The following is a 24564-nucleotide window of genomic DNA, read 5'->3' as shown; positions in this document are numbered from 1 at the left end:
ACTGACAAAGGTATGTACAAAGTTATGGTTTTTCCAGTAGTCATGTATGGATGTGAGAGGTGGACCATAAAGAAGGCATGAGCACCAAATAATTGATGCTTTCGAACTGATGCTTTCGGCATGTGGCAAGTCAAAAGAAAAAAGCACAAGAGACTTGATACATCCAAATGCACGGCATGATTCCTGATTAGGGATCAAAAATATATGTATTATAGAAATATTATTATGTTTATTTTAAAATATATGTATTTATGAAAGAGATTCTGAAGTTAGTTGGAGAAATTTGAGTAAGGACTGGCTGGGTATTAGATGGGGCTTCCCTGATAGCTCAGACGGTAAAGAATCTGCCTGCAATGCTGCAGACACGGATTCGGTCCCTATTAGGAACTATGGTTAATTTTGTTTGGTGAGAAAATGATATTACGGTTATCTAGAAAAAAGCCCTTAGGATTTTGAAGATGCATGCTGAGATACTTAAGAGTAAAGCAACATGTAATTCATTTTGAAATGGTTCTACAAATACACACATATAAATATACAAACAAAATGATGCAAATGTGGCAACATGTTCATTGCTGAAACCTACCTAGCTGGTATGCAGGGTGCTCATTTTATCATTCTTCCTACTTTTTCCTATGTTTGAAATTTTCTATAAGCTTTTCAAATTAACTGACAAAGTACTTATTTTTCTAATAAGTATGAGAAGTTCTTTAAGTTACACATGAAAATACATTAAAATAATTTAGTCCTTGAAGCCAATGACTCTATACATATATTTTTCTTTTTTAATTGAAGTTAGCTGATTTACTTTGTTTTCTTGATTAGTCTTTGTTATATGCTTTATCCAACATTAAAACAAAAAATATGTATCTTAAAACATTAGAATATTAGATTTTTACAAAAAGCTACAGTAATTACCTTGATCTGTATAGATGAATTATAACCCACACATCTTTTTCTGCATTTGTGACTTCATTCACATACTGATTTCCAGAAATTTCTCTTAATTCCCCAAATTTTTGTTTTTTCTTGAGAACTTTCCATTCCTGTAACCGCTTTTCTCTAGTTAAAAAAAATTAAATTACATACAAATATTGTTATATACTTAAGACTATTCCCATATACAGTAATAATCTATGGATGGAATGGAATGCTAGTACATATGAACCTCTTTAAAGAATAATAATTATTAATGGTTTTACAATGGCAGTTCCTCTTTTTACATGGTTATTTGCTTTATCATGGGTATTATAAAATATAAGAAATTAGCTATTGATTTAAATTTATTTTTATTTAAGACTAAGTCAATTATAGTTATTAAGAGTTTATTTAGACATTGGACCAAAAAATTCTCATACACAGACTAAATAAAGGGAGAGCATGCAGAACAATAATAACTAATGTTTACTGAGAGTTTACTATGTTTCCAGGCACTGTTTTCAGCATGTTTATTAATTTAACCTTGCAAAAGCTTAATGAAGTTAATAGTATTATTATTTCCAATTATAAGCTCTTAGCTTTCACGCTAAACTGACTTTCAGTTCAAAGTCTTTAGTGAACATGTATAATTACTTGTTATAAACATAATGCAGGTAGACAGATGATAGAGAACAGTGATTATGAGTATGAACTGTAAGGTCAGACTAAACTGGGCTTGAGTCAGCCCCCACTTACTAGTAGCAAGGACTTGGGCAAATTAATCTTTCCAAGCTTCAGTTTAACTCCAATGTGAATAAAACTAAAATCTGCCTGCCTGGGACTGTTCAAGATTAAATGTACACATATAAATTTCTTGGGGTGGTACCTAGCATCATCCCATGAGTGTTCAATAAATGTTGCCTAACTATTCATTTACTGTTGTTTAGTCATTAAGTCATGTCTGACTCTTTGTGACCCCCATGGACTGTAGCCTGCCAGGCTCCTCTGTCGACAGGATTTCCCAGGCAAGAACACTGGAGTGGGTTGCCATTTCCTTCTCCAGGGGATCTTCCTGACCCAGGAATCCAATCCACATCTCCTGCATTGGCAGGCAGATTCTTTACCACTAACCTACCAGGGAAGCCCTATTCATCTTATGCTGCTGCTGCTGCTAAGTCGCTTCGGTCTGTGCGACCCCACAGACGGCAGCCCACCAGGCTCCCCCATCCCTGGGATTCTCCAGGCAAGCATACTGGAGTGGGTTGCCATTTCCTTCTCCTTGTAGAGACCCTTAAAATGTTGTTAAACAACTCTCTCCAAATGTGCACACTTTGATTTAGTTAAATACTTGAATTCATGAAGCGATTCCAAATGGTTCTGACATACCCACAAGTATCTGAAAAGTTACTGACCCTATATACCTAAGGTACCTGAGAGTACTCACTCCCTTGCTTTTTCTCTCATTCATTGCTGGCGGGAATGCAAAATGGTACAGCCACTTTGGAAGACAGTTTGGCGCTTTCTTTACAAAACTATACAAATTCTTACCGTATGATCCAGTTATTAAGTGCCTTGGTATTCACTCAGAGGAGCTGAACACATGTGCACACAAGAACCTTCACAGAGATGTTTACCACAGCTTTACTCATAATTGCCAAAAGTTGTAAGCAACCAAAATTTCTTTTAGGAGGTGAATGGATAAATAAACTCTGGTATATCCAGATAATAGAATATTATTCAGTGCTAAAAAGAAAGGAGTTAATAAGCCATGGAAAGACATGGAGAAACTTTAAATGCATATTATTATGTGAAAGACACCAATCTGAGAAGGCTATACACTGTAAAACAGTCTGAAGAAGGCAAAACTGCATAGACCATAATAAGATCAGGGGTTGCCCGCAGTTGGCAGGGGAGAGGGATGAACAGGTTGCCGACAGAGGATATTTAGGGCAGTGAAAATAATCTGAGTGGTACCATGCTGCTGCTGCTGCTGCTGCTAAGTCGCTTCAGTCATGTCCGACTCTGTGCGACCCCACAGACGGCAGCCCACCAGGCTCCGCCGTCCCTGGGATTCTCCAGGCAAGAACACTGGAACGGGTTACCATTTCCTTCTCCAATGCATGAAAGTGAAAAGTTAAAGTGAAGTTGCTCAGTCGTGTCTGACTCTTAGCAACCCCATGGACGGCAGCCTACCAGGTTCCTCCATCCATGGGATTCTCCAGGCAACAGTACTGGAGTGGGCTGCCATTGCCTTCTCTGAAATGGTACCATAATTATGGATAAATGTCATGATGATGGTGGTGGTGCTTTAGTTGTTAAGTTTGTGTCTAACTCTTGTGACCACAAAGGCCCTCCAGGGTCCTCTGTCCACGGGATTTCCAAGGCAAGTATACTGGAGTGGGTTGCAATTTCCTTCTCCAAAATGTCATCATACATTTGTTCAAATCCAAGAATGAACTGTAATGTGCTTTATGGACTTTGGGTGATTCTGATGTATCTAGGTAGGCTCATCAACTACAACAAATCACTCTGGTGTGGAATGTTGACAATGGGGGAGGTTATGCGTATGTGGTGGCAGGAGGTATATTTAGAAATCTATACCTTCCACTCAATTGTGCTGTGAACTTAAAACTGCTTTTTAAAAAATATTTTAAAAGTTTTTGTCATTGCTGTTTTGTTTTGGCTTTAAATGAGGAATCTGCTTTAAATCAGCATTATCAAGATGACTACAGAATTTTCTTAAGAACAGGTGAAATTTTAAAAGGGTACAGGTTCCTTTTTCCTTAGATCCAAAGTGACAGTGTGTATGCTAAGTTGCTTCAGTCATCTCCAACTCTTTGCGACCCTATGAACCATAGCCCGTCAGGCTCCTCTGTCCATGGGATTCTCCAGGCAAGAATATCAGAGTAAGTTGCCATTTCCTCCTCCGGGGATCCTTCCGACCCAGGGTCTCTTATGTCTTCTGCACTGGCAGGCAAGTTCTTTACCACTAGTGCCACTTGGGAAGCCCCCAAAAGTGAAGGCAGAGATACAGAAATAGTTCCAGAATTTGCTGACCAGAAACAGAGTTGTACTTTTGATATGGAATATGCAAGGGAAAGAACTTAACCTCTCTCTTTAATCTTTGTGGCAGAAACTGGATGGTCATCAGAATCGCTTCCTCTCCCAGGACTCACAGGAAGACTACATTTACCAACTTCCCTTGCAGTTAGATTAGGGCCATGAGACTGAAAAATGTTCAATGGTTCCATTAAGTAAAAATGATATGCACATTTCTATACCTTATCCCTGAAATGTCCCACCCCCATCTTTCATACTGTCTTCCCAGTCCACAAGCCTTAAGGTTAAAGATTCTGAGATGAAGCAGCTCCTAATAAAAAAAGAGCCCAGAGCTCTCATCATCACCTGGAGGAGACTTGCTCAGAAAAATTATACAACATGCATCATTGGTGAGTAAGGAACTATCCTATGTGAAATCACTGAGATTTTGCAGTTGTTTGTTATAGCAGCTAGCATTATCTTAATAAATCCTGATGACATAAGTGATTGCATCAGTAGATGTGTGGTTGTTGAACAATCCCTGCATACAGTGAATGCTGGTGCTGCTGCTAAGTCGCGTTAGTCGTGTCCAACTCTGTGCGACCCCAGAGACGACAGCCCACCAGGCTCCTCCGTCCCTGGGATTCTCCAGGCAAGAACACTGGAGTGGGTTGCCATTTCCTTCTCCACATACGTTGAATAAACTCTAATAATTCACAATATATAATTATTTTAATATAATGTTCTATTTGCTAATATTGCATGTAAGATTTTTGCATCTATGTTTCAAAAGTGAGATTGATCTAAAGTAGTATTTATCAAGTTGAGGCATGTGGACATCCTACACAAGAATTCCTTGGGAACGGCAGGTTTCACAGATGGGCATATTCCTGAAATTCAACCCAAAGTTACTGCATATTACCTCTCAGTGCTGGTCTCAGGAATGGATATTTTTAACTTTATGTAATGGACAATTATTAATATTTAAAATAGTAAAGAGAAACCAGATGTATACATCTTCAATCAAAAATTTCTATGGCCAATAGTCTTTCATCTCTACTCCACTAACTCCCCATTTCAAGGGCTGTTTTAAAGAAAATATAAGACATCATGTCATTTCATCTGTAAATAATTCATTATATATCTCTAAAAGATGAGACTACTTTGCAAAGTTTAACTCACATGGTATAATCATATCTAAAAAATGGTACTTCCTTAATATATTCAGATTATTGTTCAAATAATCCTATTCTCTCCATTTAAAAATGTACTTAATTGTGATAAAACATACATAAAATTTACCATGTTAACCATTTTTCAGTCTATAGTTCAGTGGCATTAAATTCTGGCTCCATTTTTTATGTTTATTTATTTAAATGGGGAGCCAAATTAGATATATAGAGTGGTTATTATCTCTTAAATTTCATTTAATACACAGATTTTCTATTTTTTCTCCTAGAAATTTCTTTGAAGTATACCTGAATACTCGTCCAAACTTTCAAATGGTTTGAATTTAGCTTATCATGAAATCAATTCATACAAGAAATCTAAATTTTTAACAATAAATCTAGGTGACTATTTTGACTAACAAACTTAAAAACTGTTAGTCTATTATTTTCTGTCTGTACTAGCCTTGTCTGATTGTAATAGCAAGATTGTATTATCAATAAATATAACAATGGCATATGCAGTAAATTAGTAAGCTTTCCACCCTTATAAAGACAGAGGGATTATTTGGGGATTATTTGTGCCTTCAAAAGTAGAGGAAAATCAGCTCTATGATAAATTAAAGGAAACAGGCTATCTTCTTAATTATGCTTTTCTCTCACTTATTGTGTCAATTTTAGAAATTTTTTTCATTAATAAATAATATTTTTAAATCATCTATATGATTATGATCAAATACTCACCTGTCTGGCTTTTTAAGTTCAGTATAATGTTTTTTAATTTCACCAGAGTTATTGTGTGTATCAATAGCTTGCTTATTTTCTTACAGAGAAGTATTCTCTTTCATGAATACACTACAATTTGTTTATTTATTCACCTTATATTCATTCATCATATTGATGAACTTCTGGGTTGTTTCCAGTTTCTGGCTATTATGCATATTCATGTACAAGTTAATTCTCTCAAGTAAATAACCAGGAATGTATCTGATAGGTTACATGTTAAATACATATATAAATTTAGAAGAAATTGCCAACGTGATCACGTGAAAATTGAAGTTCTTTCACAATCTTTAGTTTTAAATTTTAATATAATTCATACACAATAAAATTCAACTATCTAAAGTGCATAACTGAGTGATTTTTAAAACAGACACAAAGTTGAACATCCATCAGCATGATCTAATCCCAGAATGTTTTTACTGTACCAAAAGAAACCCCGTATCCATTTGCAGTTGCTCCCTATCCCCCGATCCTAGGCCCTGGGAATTAACGATCTGCTTTCTGTGCCTATAAATTTTTCCGTTTTTAATATTTCAAATAAATATAGTCATATAAACTGTGACCTTTTGTCACTGGCTTCTTTCAGCATAACATTTACAGATTCAGCCTTGTTGTAGTATGTATCAGTTCATCATTTGTTTACGTGGCTGAGTAATATTCCATTGTATAACTATACCACATTTTGTTTATCCACTCACCAGGTGATGGACAGGAAGTTTCTTTGTACTTTTTGGCTACTGTGAATACCAATGTGCTAAACATTCATGTACAAGTCTTGTGCTTTCAATTCTCCTGGGTATACATACGTAGGAGTGGAATTGCTGGATCATGGTAATTCTGTTTAACATTTGAAGAAATTCCAGACTGTGTACCATTTTACACTCCTACCAGCAATGTATGGTGGTTCTTTCTTCTTTATCATAAACCCCCATAGTGGAGTGAAATAGAACCTCATTGTGGTTTTGCACCTTTCTCTAATGATATTAAGCATCTTAATGATGCTTAATGATATTAAGCATCTTAATGATGCTTAATGATATTAAGCATCTTAATGATGCTTAATGATATTAAGCATCTTTTCATGTGCTTATTTTCCATTTGTATACCTTTTTTGAAGAAATGTCTATTAGTCCTTTGCATGTTTTTTAATTGAATTGGGGTTGTTTATTTTTGGTGAATTTTAGGAGTTCTCTATACATTCTGGTTAGTGATCCCTTGTCATAAATATATAATTTGCAAGTATTTTCTACCTTTCTGTAGGTTGTCTTTTTACTTTGTTGATAATGTCCTTTGATGCACAAATATTTTTAATTTTTGATGAAATCCAATTTATTTTTTCTTCTTGTTGCCTGTGTTTTCTGTGTCATATCCAAGAAATAACTTCCAAATCCAATGTCATGGATAGACATTTTCCTCTGTGTTTGATTTGATTGTTTGAAAAGTTTTTATACTTTCAGCTCTTAAATTTGTCTTTGATCCATTTTGAGGTAAACTTTGTATATGACATGAGGCAGGAGTCCAACTTCACTTTTCTGCATGTGGATATCCAGTTTTCCTAGTACCACTGATCGTAAAGATTGTTCTTTCCCCATCAAATATTCTTGACACTCTTGTTAGAAATCATTTGACTATATGTGAGGGTTTCTATATAGTCTCTCTATTCTATTCTTCTGGTCCATGCTCTACCCTTATGTCACGGCAACTCTGTTTTGATTATTGCTGCTTTTTATAGCAAGTTTTGAAATCAGTAAGTGTGGGTCCTCCAGCTCTGTCCTTTCTTAAGACTGCTTAGTTGCCAGGATCTGCATGTGTTTGCTTTTATTCATTCTGTCAATTTCTGCTTTTAATTGGAGATTGATGAATTAATTTAAAATCCTTTTACAAAGTATAAAATGTAAGAGCCTGACACGCAGCTTTTGATCACCAAGGCGTCCATTTTAAGACAGCCATCCTGAAAACCATACTTGCAGATGTATGACACAGCTACTAGCAACACAACTGGACAAAGAATTAGGCTGTCCCCGAACATGAAAGCCTTTCTTTCAGAGGGCCCTGGGTCACTGACCACTTGAATGACCTCTCCTGCTCTCCATTCCTGTGCCCTAATTCCAGCTCTTATGCTCTAGACTAGCCAACAGAGTGAACCCACGAAACCCAGATCCCCCATCAATGGACCCTGATACAGACACAGACCCAGGTCCTGCTACCACACCCCCACCAGCTCTGGCTGCGTGGCCCTCGGCCATGCTATGTATTCTTCAGGATTTGTAAAGAATCTTGTTCCTCAAAGTTCTCTGAAGGTTTCTTGCTGAAGTGCATCCTACAGTCTTATTCCAAACCACAAGAACCAGTCCAGCCACAACTATAAGTAATTCAGGCCCAGGTGAGAGCCTCAGGCATTCCTAGCCAATAGCATCATTATCAATAGGCTGGGACTGACACAAGAAAGCAATTACTGAATAGGAAGGACTTACTTCTGCCATTTAGCTATTTTCTGTATTTCTATTTCTCACATGCTTTTTGTTCCTCAGTTCTTCTTTTTGTACATTTTATTGCTTCTTTTTGTATTTTTGTATTGTAGATGATTTTGTGGTATAACATTTTAATTTCCTGTTTTTGCATTTCTGTATTTTTTCTTAGTGATTATCTTAAGGATTAAGATTAATATCTTATAACTTGTGACTAATACCAACTTAGCTTCAATAGCATACACTCCGCCCCTATGAAACTTCATCCCTCCTTCCTTATATTGCTATTGTTTCAGGCTACATTGTTATGTAGTCTAGAGATTTCTCCAAGAAAATTAGAGATACCAAGGGAACTTTTCATGCAAAGATGGGCACAATAAAGGACAGAAACGGTATGGAACTAACAGAAGTAGAGATATTAAGAAGAGATGGCAAGAATACACAGAAGAACTATACAAAAAAGATCTTCATGACCCACATAACCACAATGGTGTGATCATTCACCTACAGCCAGACATCCTGGAACGTGAAGTCAAGTGGGTCTCAGGAAGCATCACTACCAACAAAGCTAGTGAAGGTGATGGAATTCCATCAAATCCTCAAAGATGATGCTGTGAAAGTGCTGCACTCAATATGCCAGCAAATTTGGAAAACTCAGCAGTGGCCACAGGACTAGAAAAGGTCAGTTTTCATTCCAGTCCCAAAGAAAGGCAATGCCAGAGAATGTTTAAACTACCACACAGTTGCATTCATTTCACACGTTAGCAAAGTAATGTTCAAATTCTCCAAGCGAGACTTCAACGGTATGTGAACCAAGAACTTCCAGATGTCCAAGTTGGATATAGAAAAGGCAGAGAAATCAGAGATCAAATTGCCAACATCTGCTGGATCACAGAAAAAAGCGAGTTCCAAAAAAATATCTACTTCAGCTTTACTGACTACACCAAAGCCTTTGACTGTGTGGATTACAACAAACTGTGGAAAATTCTTAAAGAAATGGGAATACCAGACTACCTTACCTGCCTCCGGAGAAATCTGTATGCAGTCAAGAAGCAACAGTTAAACTGGACATGGAACAACAGACTGGTTCCAAATTGGGAAAGGAGTATATAAAGGCTGTATATTGTCACCCTGCTTATTTAACTTATAGGCAGAGTGCATCATGCAAAATGCCGGGCTAGATGAAGCACAAGCCAGAATTAAGATTGCCAGGAGAAATATCAATAACCTCAGATATGCAGATGACAGACCCTTAAGGCAAAAAGAGAAGAGTAACTGAAGAGCCTCTTGATGAAGGTGAAAGAGGAGAGTGAAAAAGTTGGCTTAAAGCTCAACATTCAGAAAACTAAGATCATGGCAGCCATTCCCATCACTTCATAGCAAATAGATGGGGAAACAATGGAAACAGTGACAGACTATTTTCTTGGGCTCCAAAATCACTGCAGATGGTGACTGCAGCCATGAAATTAAAAGATGTTTACTCCTTGGAAGAAAAGCTATGACCAACCTAGACAGCATATTAACAAGCAGAGACATTACTCTGCTGACAAAGGTCTGTCTAGTAAAGGCTTTGGTTTTTCCAGTAGTCATGTATGGATGTGAGAGCTGGACCTTAAAGAAGGCCGAGCACTGAAGAATTGATGCTTTTGAACTGTGGTGTTGGAGAAGATTGTTCAGAGTCCACTGGACTGCAGGGAGATCAAACTAATCAATTCTAAAGGAAATCAGTCCTGAGTATTCATTGGAGGGACTAATGCTGAAGCTGAAACTCCAATACTTTGGCCACCTGATGCTAAGAACTGACTCACTGAAAAAGACCCTGATGCTGGGAAAGACTAAAGGCAGGAGGAGAACGGAATGACAGAGGATGAGTTGGTTGGATGTCATCACCAACTTGATGGACATGACTTCGAACAAGCCCCAGGAGTTGGTGATGGACAGTGAGGCCTGGTGTGCTACAGTCTATGGGGTTGCAAAGAGTTGGACAAAATTGAGTGACTGAACTGAAATGTTGTTATATATTATATGTCCATTAGCATTGATTTATAATTGTTTTATAAACCATATAGAAAAAATGGAGTTAAAAGCCAAAAGTATAGTAATATTGGCTTTTATATTTACCTATATACTTAATCTATGTTTGTTTATTCTTCATATGGTTTTAAGTTACTGTCTAGTGCCCTTTAAATTCATCCCTAATTTTTAGGGCACTTGTACGAGTAACAAACCCACTTAGATTTCATCTAGAAATGTTCTTAATTTCTCCTTCATCCCTGTAGCATAGTTTAGCCAAATACAGACTTCTTGGTTGATGAGTTTTTTTTTTCTTGCATCCTCTAAGATTTCTGATGAGAAACTGGCTGATTGATAGTCTTTCTAAGAGATGTCTCTTTGTGTGGGCCTTTGAGTTTATCCTAATTGGAGTCCTCTGAGCACCATAAATCTGTAGATTTATGTCTTTTGTCAAATTTGAGACGTTTCCAGCTAGTATTTCTACAGATATGCTTTCTGCTCCATGTATGATAAATGTACTGCTTGGATTCCCACACTATACATGCTAGTTTACCTAACAGTGTACCACAAACAAAGCCAATTAGGTTCATTTGCTTTTCTTTATTCTTTTTTCTTCCTGTTCCTCAAACTCAAACTTCCACTTGTCCCATCATCAAATTTTCTCTGTCTGATGCTTGTTCAAATATGCTTTTGAAGCACTTTAGTGTATATTTCAATATTGTACATTTTAGTTTCAAAATGTCTTTTTGGTTTCTTTTTATAATTTCTCTTTATTGCTATTCTCATTTTGTCCATATGATGTTTTCCTGTTTTCACCCATGTCTTTCTTTAGTTCTTTGAACATCTTTAACTAAGGTGTCTTAAAAATCTTTGTCTAAAAAAAAAAAAATCTTCGTCTAGTAAGTCTGACACTGGCATCTTCAGATACATTTTGCATTGATTTATTTTGTTCTTTTGAAAGGACCATACTTTCCTGTTTATTTTTATGCCTTGTGATTTTTTTTGAAAACTGAATGTTTCATTTAATTGATAACCCTAGAAATGAGATTCTTCTTCTAACTCATGCATTTTGTTTGTTTTTACAGCGGGTGCATCTGTGACAGGACTTAGCCTGAGGTGAAAGCATACATCTCAGGTCCTTCCTGAGACTTCCACTTTTCCAAGGCTTTCTAAATCCCCCCATATATATGGTTGCTTTTGAATGTTAAAAAAAAAAAACAACCCTCCAAACCAAAAAAAAAAAATGGCTCCTTCAAACACCATGGAAACTATCTGAGCCAGGAGGGTTGACACAATGGCTGCTAATCTCTGTGTCTGTACCCCTGCTTTCAGAAGCAACAATCTGCAGTCAGAACACAGAACCTTGATATTTGAGCACAAAGTCCTTAACGCCTACCTTGGCTCCAGCAAGCTGTGCCAGAAACACAGGTTGCTGCTGAAACAGCTGTCTCCTGTGGGGCTGTGGAAATGAGGGATGGATAGCTGTTACTACACTGAGGACTGAAATTGTAATTTACCAGCCAAGCTCTATGCTGGAAATTTCAAATATTCAAAACAGACTCCAGAGTTCCAAAGTCTTCACTTCAGTTTCTGCCAGCACAGTCGTTGCCTGGATAGAGAGATGGATTTCTGGAGCTTTTTACTCTGCCATCTTTCCTGGCATCAAACTGACCAGTTGTTTTTGAAAAGTCTCTCAAATTTGGGTTTCTCTGATATATTCTTATGATTAGATTGATGCAATGCATTATTGAGAATACCACTGATTGTGTGTCTGTGGTAGAGCTGATGTGTCCTCCTTAGCACATCATATTATTGTATATTATTGGTGATAGTCCTGCTCACGTTGCTAAGATGGGGTCTGCCAATATTCTACACTGTAAACTTAACTATTTCCTCCTTTGTAACTATTAAATATTTGGGGCAATACTTTGAGATTATGCAAAAATCCTGCTCCTATTTAAACTTTCACCCACTCATTTTAGCAACTATCAGTAGATTACTGTGATGTTCTGATGGTGACTTTTCCATTTTCCTCACTTCATCTACACTTATTCACTGGAATTCTTCAGTGGAGAAGAAGTGCTACTTTGTTGAATTTGTTCATTTATTCACTTACTTATCTGTATTACTATACACTTAAGGATAATTATTTTATTACTTATTTTATAATTCAATATTATAATAATTTAGTTTTTCAGCTTGTTTCAACTCTGGCCATTATAAAATCTTTTAGTTTGTCTCTTGTGCCTTAAAATTTTCAGCACTTCCTTAACTTTCTGATAATGCCCCAGACTCATGCTGTTCTTTCTCAACTCACATTGTTGAAAAGCAGTTCTCTAAGAAACACTGATTCCTTTTATTGAAGAATAGTATTATGAATCAAGAGCTGAATTCTAGGTGTGTTCATTGCTACCAGAGTATTGATGCTTCCAACCCAATGCTCTGATTTTTTGTGTGTATTAAAACAACTTTGGATTCCTGGGATCAATCCCATTTGATCAGAATGCATTATTCTTCTTTTAAATTATTGGACTTAATTTGCTAATATTTTGATAAAATTTTTCATACCTACATTCATAAGAGATGTTTTTCTACAGCATTCTGTTTTTGCAATTTCTCTGTCTGGTTTTGGTATCAGGATAAGTTAGGAAATCTATGTACTTATTCTAACTTCTGAAAGAATTTATGACTAGCAATTAATTATTCATTAAATGATAGAAACCCTTAACAGACATCATACTATAAGGAAAATCATGGTCCTCTTTTTATTAGCCTTCTAGTGACATTTTCCACTTTACTCATATGTAACTTGACGAAGTTCTGTTGAGTATTATTGAACAGTTTTTTATTTAAGCAAAGGTAAAAAAAGATCAGGGGAAAAATCCATCTTATATAAAGTGAGTTATTTTTTAATTGTAACTTAAAAATTAGTTTTGTTCTTTTTAAAATATAGTCTCTACACAAAAATAGGAATTTTTCCTTAGTTTCATCAATACTTCATTCAAAAGCTCATAAATTATCCAAACAAATCACTGTACCTATACATTTCAATAGCTCTCATATCTTCATCATCAAATTCATCTTCTGCTTCCTTCAATTCTGCAAGAGTCATCTTTTCATATGGTTTAACTGAAACACAATAAGAAGTTGTAGATAAATGAGTTATTTAAAAACCAATTTTACTTTATAATTACATGTCTAGAAAAACAATAGATAAATGGAGATCAAGAATATCTTTAATGTTGATATTAAAGTTTCTTCATTATATAAAGCTATACTGTGGTTGACTGTTTCATGTTTGTTTGAAATATTGTTACTCCCTCAGAGTTCACAGAACTATCAAGTTACATTTAAAACTAGATGTGAAAATCAACTAGACTTCATAAATGTAGAGTTCCCCAAGTACCTGGAAATACTGGCAAGTAATACATGTATACAGAATGATGGAAATAGAAGGTAATCACAAGGCAGAGAGATGTAATAGAAAAAAAGCTCATTAGGTTAAATACTAGGGCATTTCAGCCCTAATATTAGGATGTAACTTTAAATACATGAATTAGGAATTTCAGGTGTCAGCATCCTAATTTCAAAAGTATGAGTGGGATTTCTATTAAATTATTTCTAACATCCTATCTCCCTCTAAATTCACAAAATACATGATCACTATCATAACTGTATTATTCCCTTTATCCAGACCACCAAATGCACAACTATACCCATTGCTTCTTTCTGTAAACGTAAAACCATTTCTTCAATTTCATCTTTTGGCTCTTCTTTTGGAGGAAGAATGCCAAAATCTCTTAAAATTTCATTCCATTCTGTATCTTCATTTGGATCCTATATAAAAAAATTTTTAACACCTATTAGCACAGTTGTACATTTCAATATTTGTAAAACTGATATGCAGCATTTCCAACCATATAAACTCTACATACAAACTAGATAATTAGTTTTAAAGACTAGAACAAAATGGACTACTTTCCCCCCATTTCCCAGTACTAATGCAACTACATACATTGATAAAAAAGAATACGTCCTGTACCCTCAATGTTATACTGACGTGTTTAATAAAAAATAAATCTAATATATATATATATACACTATTAATGAAAAAAACTTATAAGTCACGGAAAATAATTTGAAGACTATAGTAGGCAAAACCAATTCACATCATGGCTCAGTCACCATCTTCAGTGATTTTGGAGCCCCCAAAAATAAAGTCTGCCACTGTTTGCATTTTTTTCCCCATCTATTTGCCATGAAGTGATGGGACCGGATGTCATGATCTTAATTTTCGAATGTTGAGTTTTAAGCAAACTTATTCACTCTCCTCTTTCACCTTCATCAAGAGGCTCTTTAGTTCCATTTTACTTTCTGCCATTAGAGTGGTATCATCTGCATATCTGAGGCTGTTGATACCTCTCCCAGCAAGCTTGATTCCAGCTTATGATTCATCCAGCCCAGCATTTCTCATAATGTACTTTGCATATAAGTTAAATAAGCAGGGTGACAATATACAGCCTTGACATACTCCTTTCCCAACTTGAAACCAGTCAGTTGTTCCATGTCTAGTTCTAACTGCTACTTCTTGACAAATACAGGTTTCTCAGGAGATAGGTATGGTTTGCTACTACAATCCTTTATGAGATTTTCCACAGTTTGTTGTGATCCATATATACAAAGGCTTTAGCATAGTCAATGAAGCAGAAGCAGATGTTTTTCTGAAATTCCTTTGCTTTCTTCAAGATCCAATTAATGCTGGCAATTTGATCACTGGTTCCTCTGTCTTTTCTAAATCCATTTTGTACATATGGAAGCTCCTGGTTCATGTACTACTAAAACCTAGTTCAAAGGATTTTGAGCATAATCTTTACTAGTATGTAAACCAGTGCAATTTTACAATAGTTGGAACACTCTTTAGCACTGCCCTTCTTTGGGATTGGAATGAAAACTGATCTTTTCTAATCCTGTGGCCATTGCTGAATTTTCCAAATTTGCTGACATATTGAGTCCAGCACTTTGACAGCATCATCTTTTAGGAGTTTAAATAGCTCAGCTGGAATTCTATCACCTCCACTAGCTTTGTTTGTAGTAATGCTTCCTAAGGCCCACTTGACTTCACGTTCCAGGATGTCCAGCTCTAGGTGAGTGATCATACCATTGTGGTTATCTGTGTCATTGAGACCTTTCTTGTATAGTTCTTCTGTATATTCCTGCCACCTCTTTTTAGTCTCTTCTGTTTCTGTTAGGTCCTTACCTTTTCTGTCCTTTATCATGCCCATCCTTGCAAGAAATATTACCTTGATATCTCCAATTTTCTTGAAGAGATCTCTAGCCTTTCCCTTTCTTCAACAGTATTTAAACCAAGAATTTCCAGATGTCCAGGCTGGATTTATAAAAGGCAAAGGAACCAGAGATTAAATTGCCAACATCTACTGGATCATAGGAAAAGCAAGAGAATTCAAGAAAAATATCTACTTCTGCTTTATTGATTAGGCTACAGCTTTTGACTGCGTGGATCACAATAAAATGGAAAATTCTTCAAGAGATGGGAATACCAGACCACCTTATATGCCTCCTGAGAAACCTGTATGCAGGTCACCAAGGAACACAACGGGACATGGAAAAACAGAATGGTTCTGAAATGGGAAAGGAGTATGTCAAGGCAAGGCTGTATATTGTCACCCTGCTTATTTAACTTCCATGCAAAGTACATCATGCAAAATGTTGGGCTGGATGAAGCAAGGGCTGGAATCAAGATTGCCAGGAGAAATATCAATAACCTCAGATATGCAGATGACACCACCCTTATGGCAGAAAGCAAAGAAGAACTAAAGAGCCTCTTGATGAAAGTGAAAGAGGAGAGTGAAAAAGTTGGCTTAAAGCTCAACATTCAGAAAACTAAGATCATGGCATCTGGTCCCATCACTTCATGGCAAACAGATGGGGAAACAGTGGAAACAGTGGCTGACTTTATTTTGGAGGGCTCCAAAATCACTGCAGATGGTGATTGCAGCCATGAAATTAAAAGACACTCCTTGGAAGAAAAGTTATGACCAACCTAGACAGCATATTGAAAAGCATTTCTGTGCTTTTCAAAGTAATGAAAAGACATTACTTTGCCAACAAAGATCTGTCTAGTCAAGGCTATGGTTTTTCCAGTAGTCGTGTATGGATGTGAGAGTTGGACTATAAAGAAAGCTGAGTGCCGAGGAATTGATGCTTTTGAACTGTGGTGTTGGAGAAGACTCTTGAGAGTCCCTTGGACTGCAAGGAGATCCAACCAGTCCATCCTAAAGGAAATCAGTCCTGAATATTCATTGGAAGGACCGATGTTGAAGCTGAAACTCCAGTACTTTGGCTATCTGATGCAAAGAGCTGTATCTTTTGAAAAGACCCTGATGCTGGAAAAGATTGAAAGCGGGAGGAGAAGAGGATGACAGAGGATGAGATGGTTGGATGGCATCACCAACTCAATGGGCATGAGTTTGAGTAAACTCTGGGAGTTGGTGATGGAAAGGAAGGCCTGGCATGCTGCATGCAGTTCATGGGGTCACAAAGAGTCAGACACGACTAAGTGACTGAACTGAACTGAATTGTATGGACATGAGAGCTGAACCATAAAGAACACTGAGTGCCAAAAATTGATGCTTTCAAACTGTGGCGCTGGAGAAGACTCTTGAGAGTCTCTTGAACTGCAAGATCAAATCAGTCAATCCTAAAGGAAATCAACTCTGAATATTCATTGGAAGGGTTGATATTGAAGCTGAAGCTCCAATACTTTGGCCGCCTGATGCGAAGAGTTGACTCTGAAAAATACCCTAATGCTGGGAAAGATTGAGGGCAGGAGAAGGGGAAAGCAGAGGATAAGATGCTTGGATGGCATCATCCACTCAATGGACATGAGTTCTGAGCAAGCTCTGGGAGATAGTGATGGACAGGGAAATGTAACTTGCTGCAATCCATGGGGTCGCAAAGAGTCAGATAGGAGTGAGCAACTGAACAACAACAGCGATCATCATCTTGATGTCTACTTTGTTACTAACATAGTTTATATAGCTTAAGACTAAGTACTGTTTAAATAACATGTCTTTTTCAATTCTTTTATTTCAGTCTGTCTGTTTCTTCACATTTAAAGTGTCTCTCTCTTAGCAGTATGTCGTTATATATTGCTTTTTCAACTATTTTGATAATCTCTACTTTTTAATTGAAATGTTTACTTCATTTAATATAATAAATGTTAATGTTAGATGTAGGGCCACTGTTTTCCTGTTTTCAATTAGTATTGTTTGCTTTTTGTTCCTCTGTTCCTTTCCTGCCTTCTTTAGGTTAATTAAATATTTTTTAGAATTTAATTTTTTGCAACAGGCTTTTTAGGTATACATCTTTTCATTAATGTTTTAATAATTGTTCTAGAAATTGTAATCCTAACTTTAACTTATTACAGTTAATATTGGACTATTTTATATAAAATATGGGAATCTTGCTTAGTATAGTTCCATTTTCCACTATCCTATCCTTTGCTTTATTGCTGTTATATATATTAACATCTACAACATATTTGAATCACTTTAATACAATGTTAAAATTTCTGCCTTAAACAATTAAAATTAAGAAAAAATATATTTAGTTTTTAATATTTATCTACATATTTACCATCTAGGGTACTTTTCACTCCCTTTTAGATACAGTTTTTCACCTGATGTAATTTCCTTTCAGTCCAAAGAAACTTCCTTTAGTACTTATTACAATGCAGGTGTGCTGGAAATGAATACTGTCAGTTTTCATATTTCTGAAAATGTTTATTTTTTCCCAGTATTTTGATAGTTTAGCTGGATGTAGCATTTAGCTTGAAAGTTTTCCCTCCACCATTTAAAGCATTTGAAAGGCCTTCTGGCCTCTGATGCTTCTGATGAGAAGTCAGCTAATAGCGATATTATTGTTCTCCTATACATCCATAATACCCACATCTTAATATTATGTCTTTTCTCTGGATGTTTTCAAGATTTTATCTTTCAGTTTCAAAGGATGTCTTTGGACAGTTTTATCCATCATTTCCTTAATTTTTTTCCTACCCCTCCACCCTATCTTCTTCTCCTTCTACAATTCCTTACAGTATGTTACATGTATATCCATGTTAACTATGTATTCTAGTTAGATGTATGTTAATCCATTTAACAATATCCCTTCAGTTCACTGAATCTCTATTCACTTTTAGTAATTTTCTTTTTGTTCTTAAAACTGGACACTTTATATTGATAAATCCAAGTTCCCTGAGTCTTCTGCCACCTCCAATTTGCCATTAAGCCCATTCAGTTATTTTTTATTTTAAGTCATTGATCTTTTCAGTTCAAGAATTTCCATTTGATTGTTTTATTACTGTTTCTATTTCTCTGTTAAGATTCTCCATCTGTTAATTAAATTTCCTTTACATCCTTGAATATATTTATAATAGCTGCTTTAAATTCTTTGTTCGCTAATATTAATCTCTGGATAGTCGAAGGATCTGCTTCCATTGGTTGCTTTAATTTTGATTATGGCTTTTCATTTTCTTCTTTTCTTCTTGTCTAATTTTTATTGTAAACTAGATATTGAGGATGATACATCATAGAAATTCATGATTTCTTATGTTCCTCTGAAGTATGTTGATTTTCATACTTGCAGGCAGTTAACTTGGCTGGACTGAAACATCAACCTCTTTCAACTGAAGCGGGCAGCACCCAAAACCTCAGATCAGCTCAGTCCTTTCATCTTATAACGGCTGTTGCCTGCCAGGCAACTTGTGGTCTCTTACCTATATACGGAGTTTACCTGACAATTACGGATTTGTGTGAATCATACACATGGAATCTAAAGATTATCCCTTCTGTGCTACTTTTCTTTCTGAGACTTCCACATAATCCTCCCACCACTCTACCAACCCAGAACTTTGCTCTCCAAAACCCCTATTAAGATGGTTGTTTTCTGCCATCCATGCCATATGACTATAAAATGCCCTCATCTGTATCTAATCTTTTTAATCTATTGTGGTTTTAAAGTATGTTCACAAATTCTTTCATACGCCTTTTTTTTTTTCATTTTTTTTCTTTCTTTTTTTTTCATACGCCTTTTTTTGAGAAGTGGAATGCAATCCCACTTCCATTGAGTACAGGCTGAACCCATGGTCTTATTTCTAATAAACTGAAAATATGATGGAAGCAATACTATTTGAATTCTGAGACTAAGTCACAAAAGGCACTGCTGCTGCGGTTTCCTCTTAGCCTCTCTTATCACTTACTCTGGGCGAAACCAGCTGCCATGTTTTTTCCACAAAAGCAGCCTGTGTTAGTCTGCGTGGGAAGCTGTAACATATCACAGACCAGGTGACTTAAATAGAAATTTATTTTCTCACAGTTCTGGAGGCTGGAAGTCTAAAATCAAGGTGCCAGCAGGGTTAGTACTGGTGAGAACTCTCCTGGCTTGCAGGACGCTGCCTTCTTCTTATGTACTCACATAACTTTCCTGTTGTGTGTGTGGAAAGAGAGAACGTGCTCTAGTGTCTCTTCCCCGTCTTATAAGGACACCGATCCTATCAGCCATGTTTTGTAGTTTTCAGTTTATTCCTATTGTATTCTTTTTGATGTAATTATACATGGAATTATTTTCTTAATTTACTTTGATATTACAGGGTTCACTGTAGTGTATAAAAATGTCATCAAATTTGAATGTCACTTTTTATAGTTTCCTACTCTCTGAAGATAATTTCAATTTTGTCTTCTGTTTCTAAACATAATGAGCACAGTTCTTTTATAACCTGTTTCTGATCACTCAGATAACTGAAGTCTTTGCAACTCTGCTTTTGTTGGTTTATGTTCATAGTACCCTGTCCCCCTGTGGGCATGGTTACTTTTGGCTGACTTCCGCTTGATGTCCTGAGAACTTACAGGAAGGAATTCTAAGATAAAGATGTCTTTATCCACAGGATTTGCTGTTTCTTCCAGGCATGTACAAGCAATATAATATATTACTAATTTATAATAAATTCACAATTTGAAGTTCTTTGGATCACCCAGACAATATGCTGTAGGCTGCAATCTATGTGAGAGCTGTCTTGAGCCACAACTTGTTGGGGATAGGTTTTATTGCTTTTCTTTTTATCCCCTGCTCCACCAAGCATCAAGACAACGTTCCTTGAATTCCCCTAGACATGAGTTTATCTCTGGTTCATATTCCTATTAGCTGCCCATGCTTTCACAGGCCAAACTCCTGGGTTCCTTCTCACCCTGTGATTATACCCAGAACCAAACTGCAGATTGTTAAGATGCCCTTAGGGGTAAAAGTGGCTTTAAAGCTCTAGAAATCCATTCACCTCCTTTTCTACTTCCCCTTCGATTTTGGTCTCATCGTTTTCTATCATGTTACCTCTGATGCTTTTAAGGATCAGAGGTAGTTTTACATATGTTCAGCAGAGGAGTTGGTCCAAATAACCAAGCTCATTATTATCAGAAAATCCAGCAGTCATCTTTTAAAAAAAAAAACCCTCCCTACACTTCACACACCCTACCATCCTATGTCTCTTTTTCCCTCCCTGCTCAAACTTCTTAAGATAGTTGTCTATATATTCTATAATCACTTCCATCTCCCATTCACTCTGCATCCTAGTCCAAATTTGGCTTCTACCACCAATACTCCTTTCAAAACCAGTCTAAGGTCACCCAGGAGCTCCATGCTGTCATTTTCAGTGGATATTCATTACATTTGATCTCTTAGGCAGAATTTGGGAAAGGTTGTCACTCTTGTTAAAACACTTTCTTGACATTCATGACATCACAATGTTGTTCTTTAGTTGCTAAGTTATAGCCAACTCCTTTGCCACCCCATGGACTAGCCTGCCAGGCTCCTCTGTTTATGGGGTTTTCCACACAAAAGTACTGGAACAGGTTTCCCTTTTCTTCTCCAGGTTATGTTCCCAACCCAAGGATCACACCTGCATTTCCTACGTTGGCAGGTGGTCTCTTTACCACTGAGCTACCTTGGGAAGCTACCTCCATACTTAATGGTTTCATTCATAGCTCTGACTGTTCTCCTTAACTGACCTGGGAATGAGTTGCAAAGGGATTTAATAGTAAATGCTCTATATGCCGATCTTCCCTTGCCTTTAAGAAATCATCTATGAAATCATAATAAACAAAATAGAAATAGGCACCACAATCCACATTATTAAAGTATTATGGTATTTATCATGACATAGTTATATCTGACTCTTATTTCCCCACAGTAACCTCTTTTTAGAGTCACACATAAGCACTGAATAACTGGCTGTTGAATAAATCAATGAATAAATAAACAAAGATTAATGTGCTGCTGTCTTTACTCAATTATATTTCAGCCTGTTTCTTGAAGAGTAGATGCAAATCAGGACAAATCTGCAATGCTTTTCCATAGTGAATAAAATGTACCTTCCAGGAATCTGTTATTAATCCAAAAAGAGCATCTATTAAAATTATGTTAATTTGTGTTCAAAATATCCTAATAAATTACACAGCATACATAATTACCAAAATTAAATATGTAAAACCAGAAAAATCCTAAAGGTTTTAATTGGGGGTAGCTGGTGCAAACAAGCTATTTGCTAAGTTGGAAAATGGTAATTTTACTTTGATTTTTAAAAAGGAAATAAAAGCACAGGCTTCTTGTTAATAACGTAGCTTTAGCTAGAGGAGCAGCCTTTTTATGAATTGTTGTTCAGTCGCTAAGTCGTTTGGGACTGTTTTGCAACCCCAAGGACTATAAGCCCTCCAGACTCCTCTGTCCATGAGATTCCCCAGGCAAGAACACTGGAGTGGGTTGCCATTTCCTTCTCCAGTGGGTCTTCCGGACCCAGGAATCCAACCGCGTCTCCTGCATTTGCAGGCGGGTTCTTCACTGACGATTAATGGAAGTCTAACAGAGTTTTCGTGATCATGTAGGAGAAACTCCAGGGACACCTGGGCTTTCTCAAGACAGATGCGACTATTAGGGTCTCCTCTCTGAGCTTTTTAAAATGTAGTGGGGCAGGATACTTAAATTGAATTACAGTTGGGTTAAAAATGATGGTCTGTTTCTCAAGTCATAAATAGTGCGGCAGTAAGATTTCCAGAATTTAGGTGTGAAAGGTTTCCTTCAGCGACAAACCTTACGTCTTTCTCAAATTTTGAAAAAACGGCGTTCTCCTAGAACTTATTTGCATTTCTCTTCAACCCTGACAGAGACGGACGCAAAATTTAGCTCTTACTGAGAACAAATGTTAGAACCTAACTCCTGTAGGAACACCGCTGGGGAAGCCTTTAGGGTGCCCCACGGTCACCGGAGTCCGCTATTCCCACCTGCATGGTGTTCCGCCTCGCCTCTCACGCTCCGGCGTCGTCCAACTTCGGGCCGGGACTTCGGGCCGGGCCGCTCCCTTCAGAGCGGTAAGGGAGCCACCGCGGTCCCAGCGGTTCCCACCGCCCGCAGGAAGGGGGCGGGGAGAACAAGCGCCTAGGACGCGCCGTGCCGGGCGCAGCTCTGTTGCCGGGCAACGCGGAGGCGTGGCCTAGGCGGCGGCTTTGGGACCTGACGCCCCTGTTCTTGGGCGCCGAGGTGCCTTTCTGTTCGCGGTACTGGTGCGAGCATGCCTCCCACCCTTCTCTCCGCCACCACCCGAGCCTCCGGCATCCTTCGATCCCTGAGTCCTGTCTTCACTGGGAAGTAACAAAATCTTGGGGAGAAAAACCCTTCAGAGTTCTTCACCCGGGACCCATAGCTTATATTTGGATGGACTTCAGCGCCTGAGGGCTTGAGCCCCAGCCCTCAATGCACATGTAATTTTGTTGTATGTGTGAATTTTGGGGGTGTATTTCAGGACGAGAGCTTTCATCAGATTCTCAAATGATTCTCCCTCATCTTAAAAACCCATTGCTTTTAGATAGGAAGCTCAGTCCTTAGGTAGGAAACCTAGATAGTTTGATTCCTTGGTGTTTCAATTAGGGAAAGGAACTGCTCCCAGGAACATGAGAAAAACGGCTGATATTGCCAAACACGGTTATACCCATATTACAAAGATGTGAAAAGATTTGAGAAAGAAGAAAAAATGGTTTTAGTGAGTTTTAAACTCGGGCTCAACATTGGACCACTCCATCTGTCAGTTCAGTTCAGTTCCGTCGCTCAGTCGCATCCGACTCTTTGCGACCCCATGAATCGCAGCACGCCAGGCCTCCCTATCTATCACAAACTCCCGGAGTTTACTCAAACTCATGCCCATTGAGTCGGTGATGCCATCCAGCCATCTCATCCTCTGTCGTCCCCTTCTCCTGCCCCCAATCCTTCCCAGCATCAGGGTCTTTTCCAATGAGTCAACTCTTCGCATGAGGTGGCCAAAGAATTGGAGTTTCAGCTTCAGCATCAGTCCTTCCAATGAACACCCATCTGTAGTGCCCAGTTAATACAAATTCTGCACTCCTAATGGCCCGTGTTTTGTTATATTTTCTTCTTTTTCTTATATCCTGCCTCCTCCTCCCCTCTCCACCCTCTTCTTCCCATCTTCCTCCTTCTTTCTTTTTCTCCTCTTTCTTCTTCTTTTTACTATGAGAGCACCTCCAAACATTATGTGGCCTTAAGTTTCACTAGATTTCCAAGAGGCCCTGGGAGCTGCTTGAATTAGCCATCAACTCCTTTTCTTATTCTGATACTCCCAAATCCAGGCTAGTTGAATTACTGTGCATAACACTAGCTCAGGTTGCCCTGTACATTTGGGGCTTTAGAGCTCATTCCTTAGCAAGTTAAGTCCTATGGAGCTGCTCAGGCCCTAGACAGGCACTGGTTCTCTGTCTGGGCAAGGGTGGTTTCTTTATCCCTTCAAGTTCCATCAGCCCAATAAAGAAGCCAAAGCTGAGATAGAGGGAGCACAAGCTTTGTTCAGTGGCCCAAGAATAGAGAAGAGGGAACTAAGTTCACAGATTAACTTCTTGCCCAGATAAGGAGAGGGATTTAATTTTAAAAAGTAACGACCAAGTGAGGAGGAGTGAAGCTAATGATGGGAACGCATATGCATTAGTCTTCTGGGGTATGGAGTGCCACTCCTTTTTATCTTTTTTGGTTCTTAATGTCAGGTCTTTGCCATCAGAAGTTGTGTCATTTAATATGATAATATGGTAAAAATCAATGTATAATGAGATGCA

At 37.5% G+C, this 24564-nt stretch overlaps 1 protein-coding gene across 1 annotated transcript in view; it reads right to left on the bottom strand.

Moving 5' to 3' along the window:
* The window catches only part of PDCL2 (phosducin like 2), a 36576-nt gene extending 13719 nt beyond the window's left edge, over nucleotides 1-22857 (bottom strand). Inside the window, exons 1-4 of the mRNA XM_061145276.1 lie at nucleotides 22732-22857; nucleotides 14104-14224; nucleotides 13426-13516; nucleotides 919-1062 (exon numbers count right to left, since the gene is read on the bottom strand). Coding sequence (XP_061001259.1) covers nucleotides 919-1062; nucleotides 13426-13516; nucleotides 14104-14224; nucleotides 22732-22737 — 362 coding nt within the window. The 5' untranslated portion in view covers nucleotides 22738-22857. The remainder of the gene's footprint in view (nucleotides 1-918; nucleotides 1063-13425; nucleotides 13517-14103; nucleotides 14225-22731) is intronic.
* Between the last annotated feature and the right edge of the window lie 1707 nt (nucleotides 22858-24564).

The sequence above is a fragment of the Dama dama genome, chromosome 6, assembly GCF_033118175.1.
Source record: "Dama dama isolate Ldn47 chromosome 6, ASM3311817v1, whole genome shotgun sequence".
NCBI lineage: Eukaryota > Metazoa > Chordata > Mammalia > Artiodactyla > Cervidae > Dama > Dama dama.
This window is presented reverse-complemented; position numbering and strand designations above follow the sequence as displayed.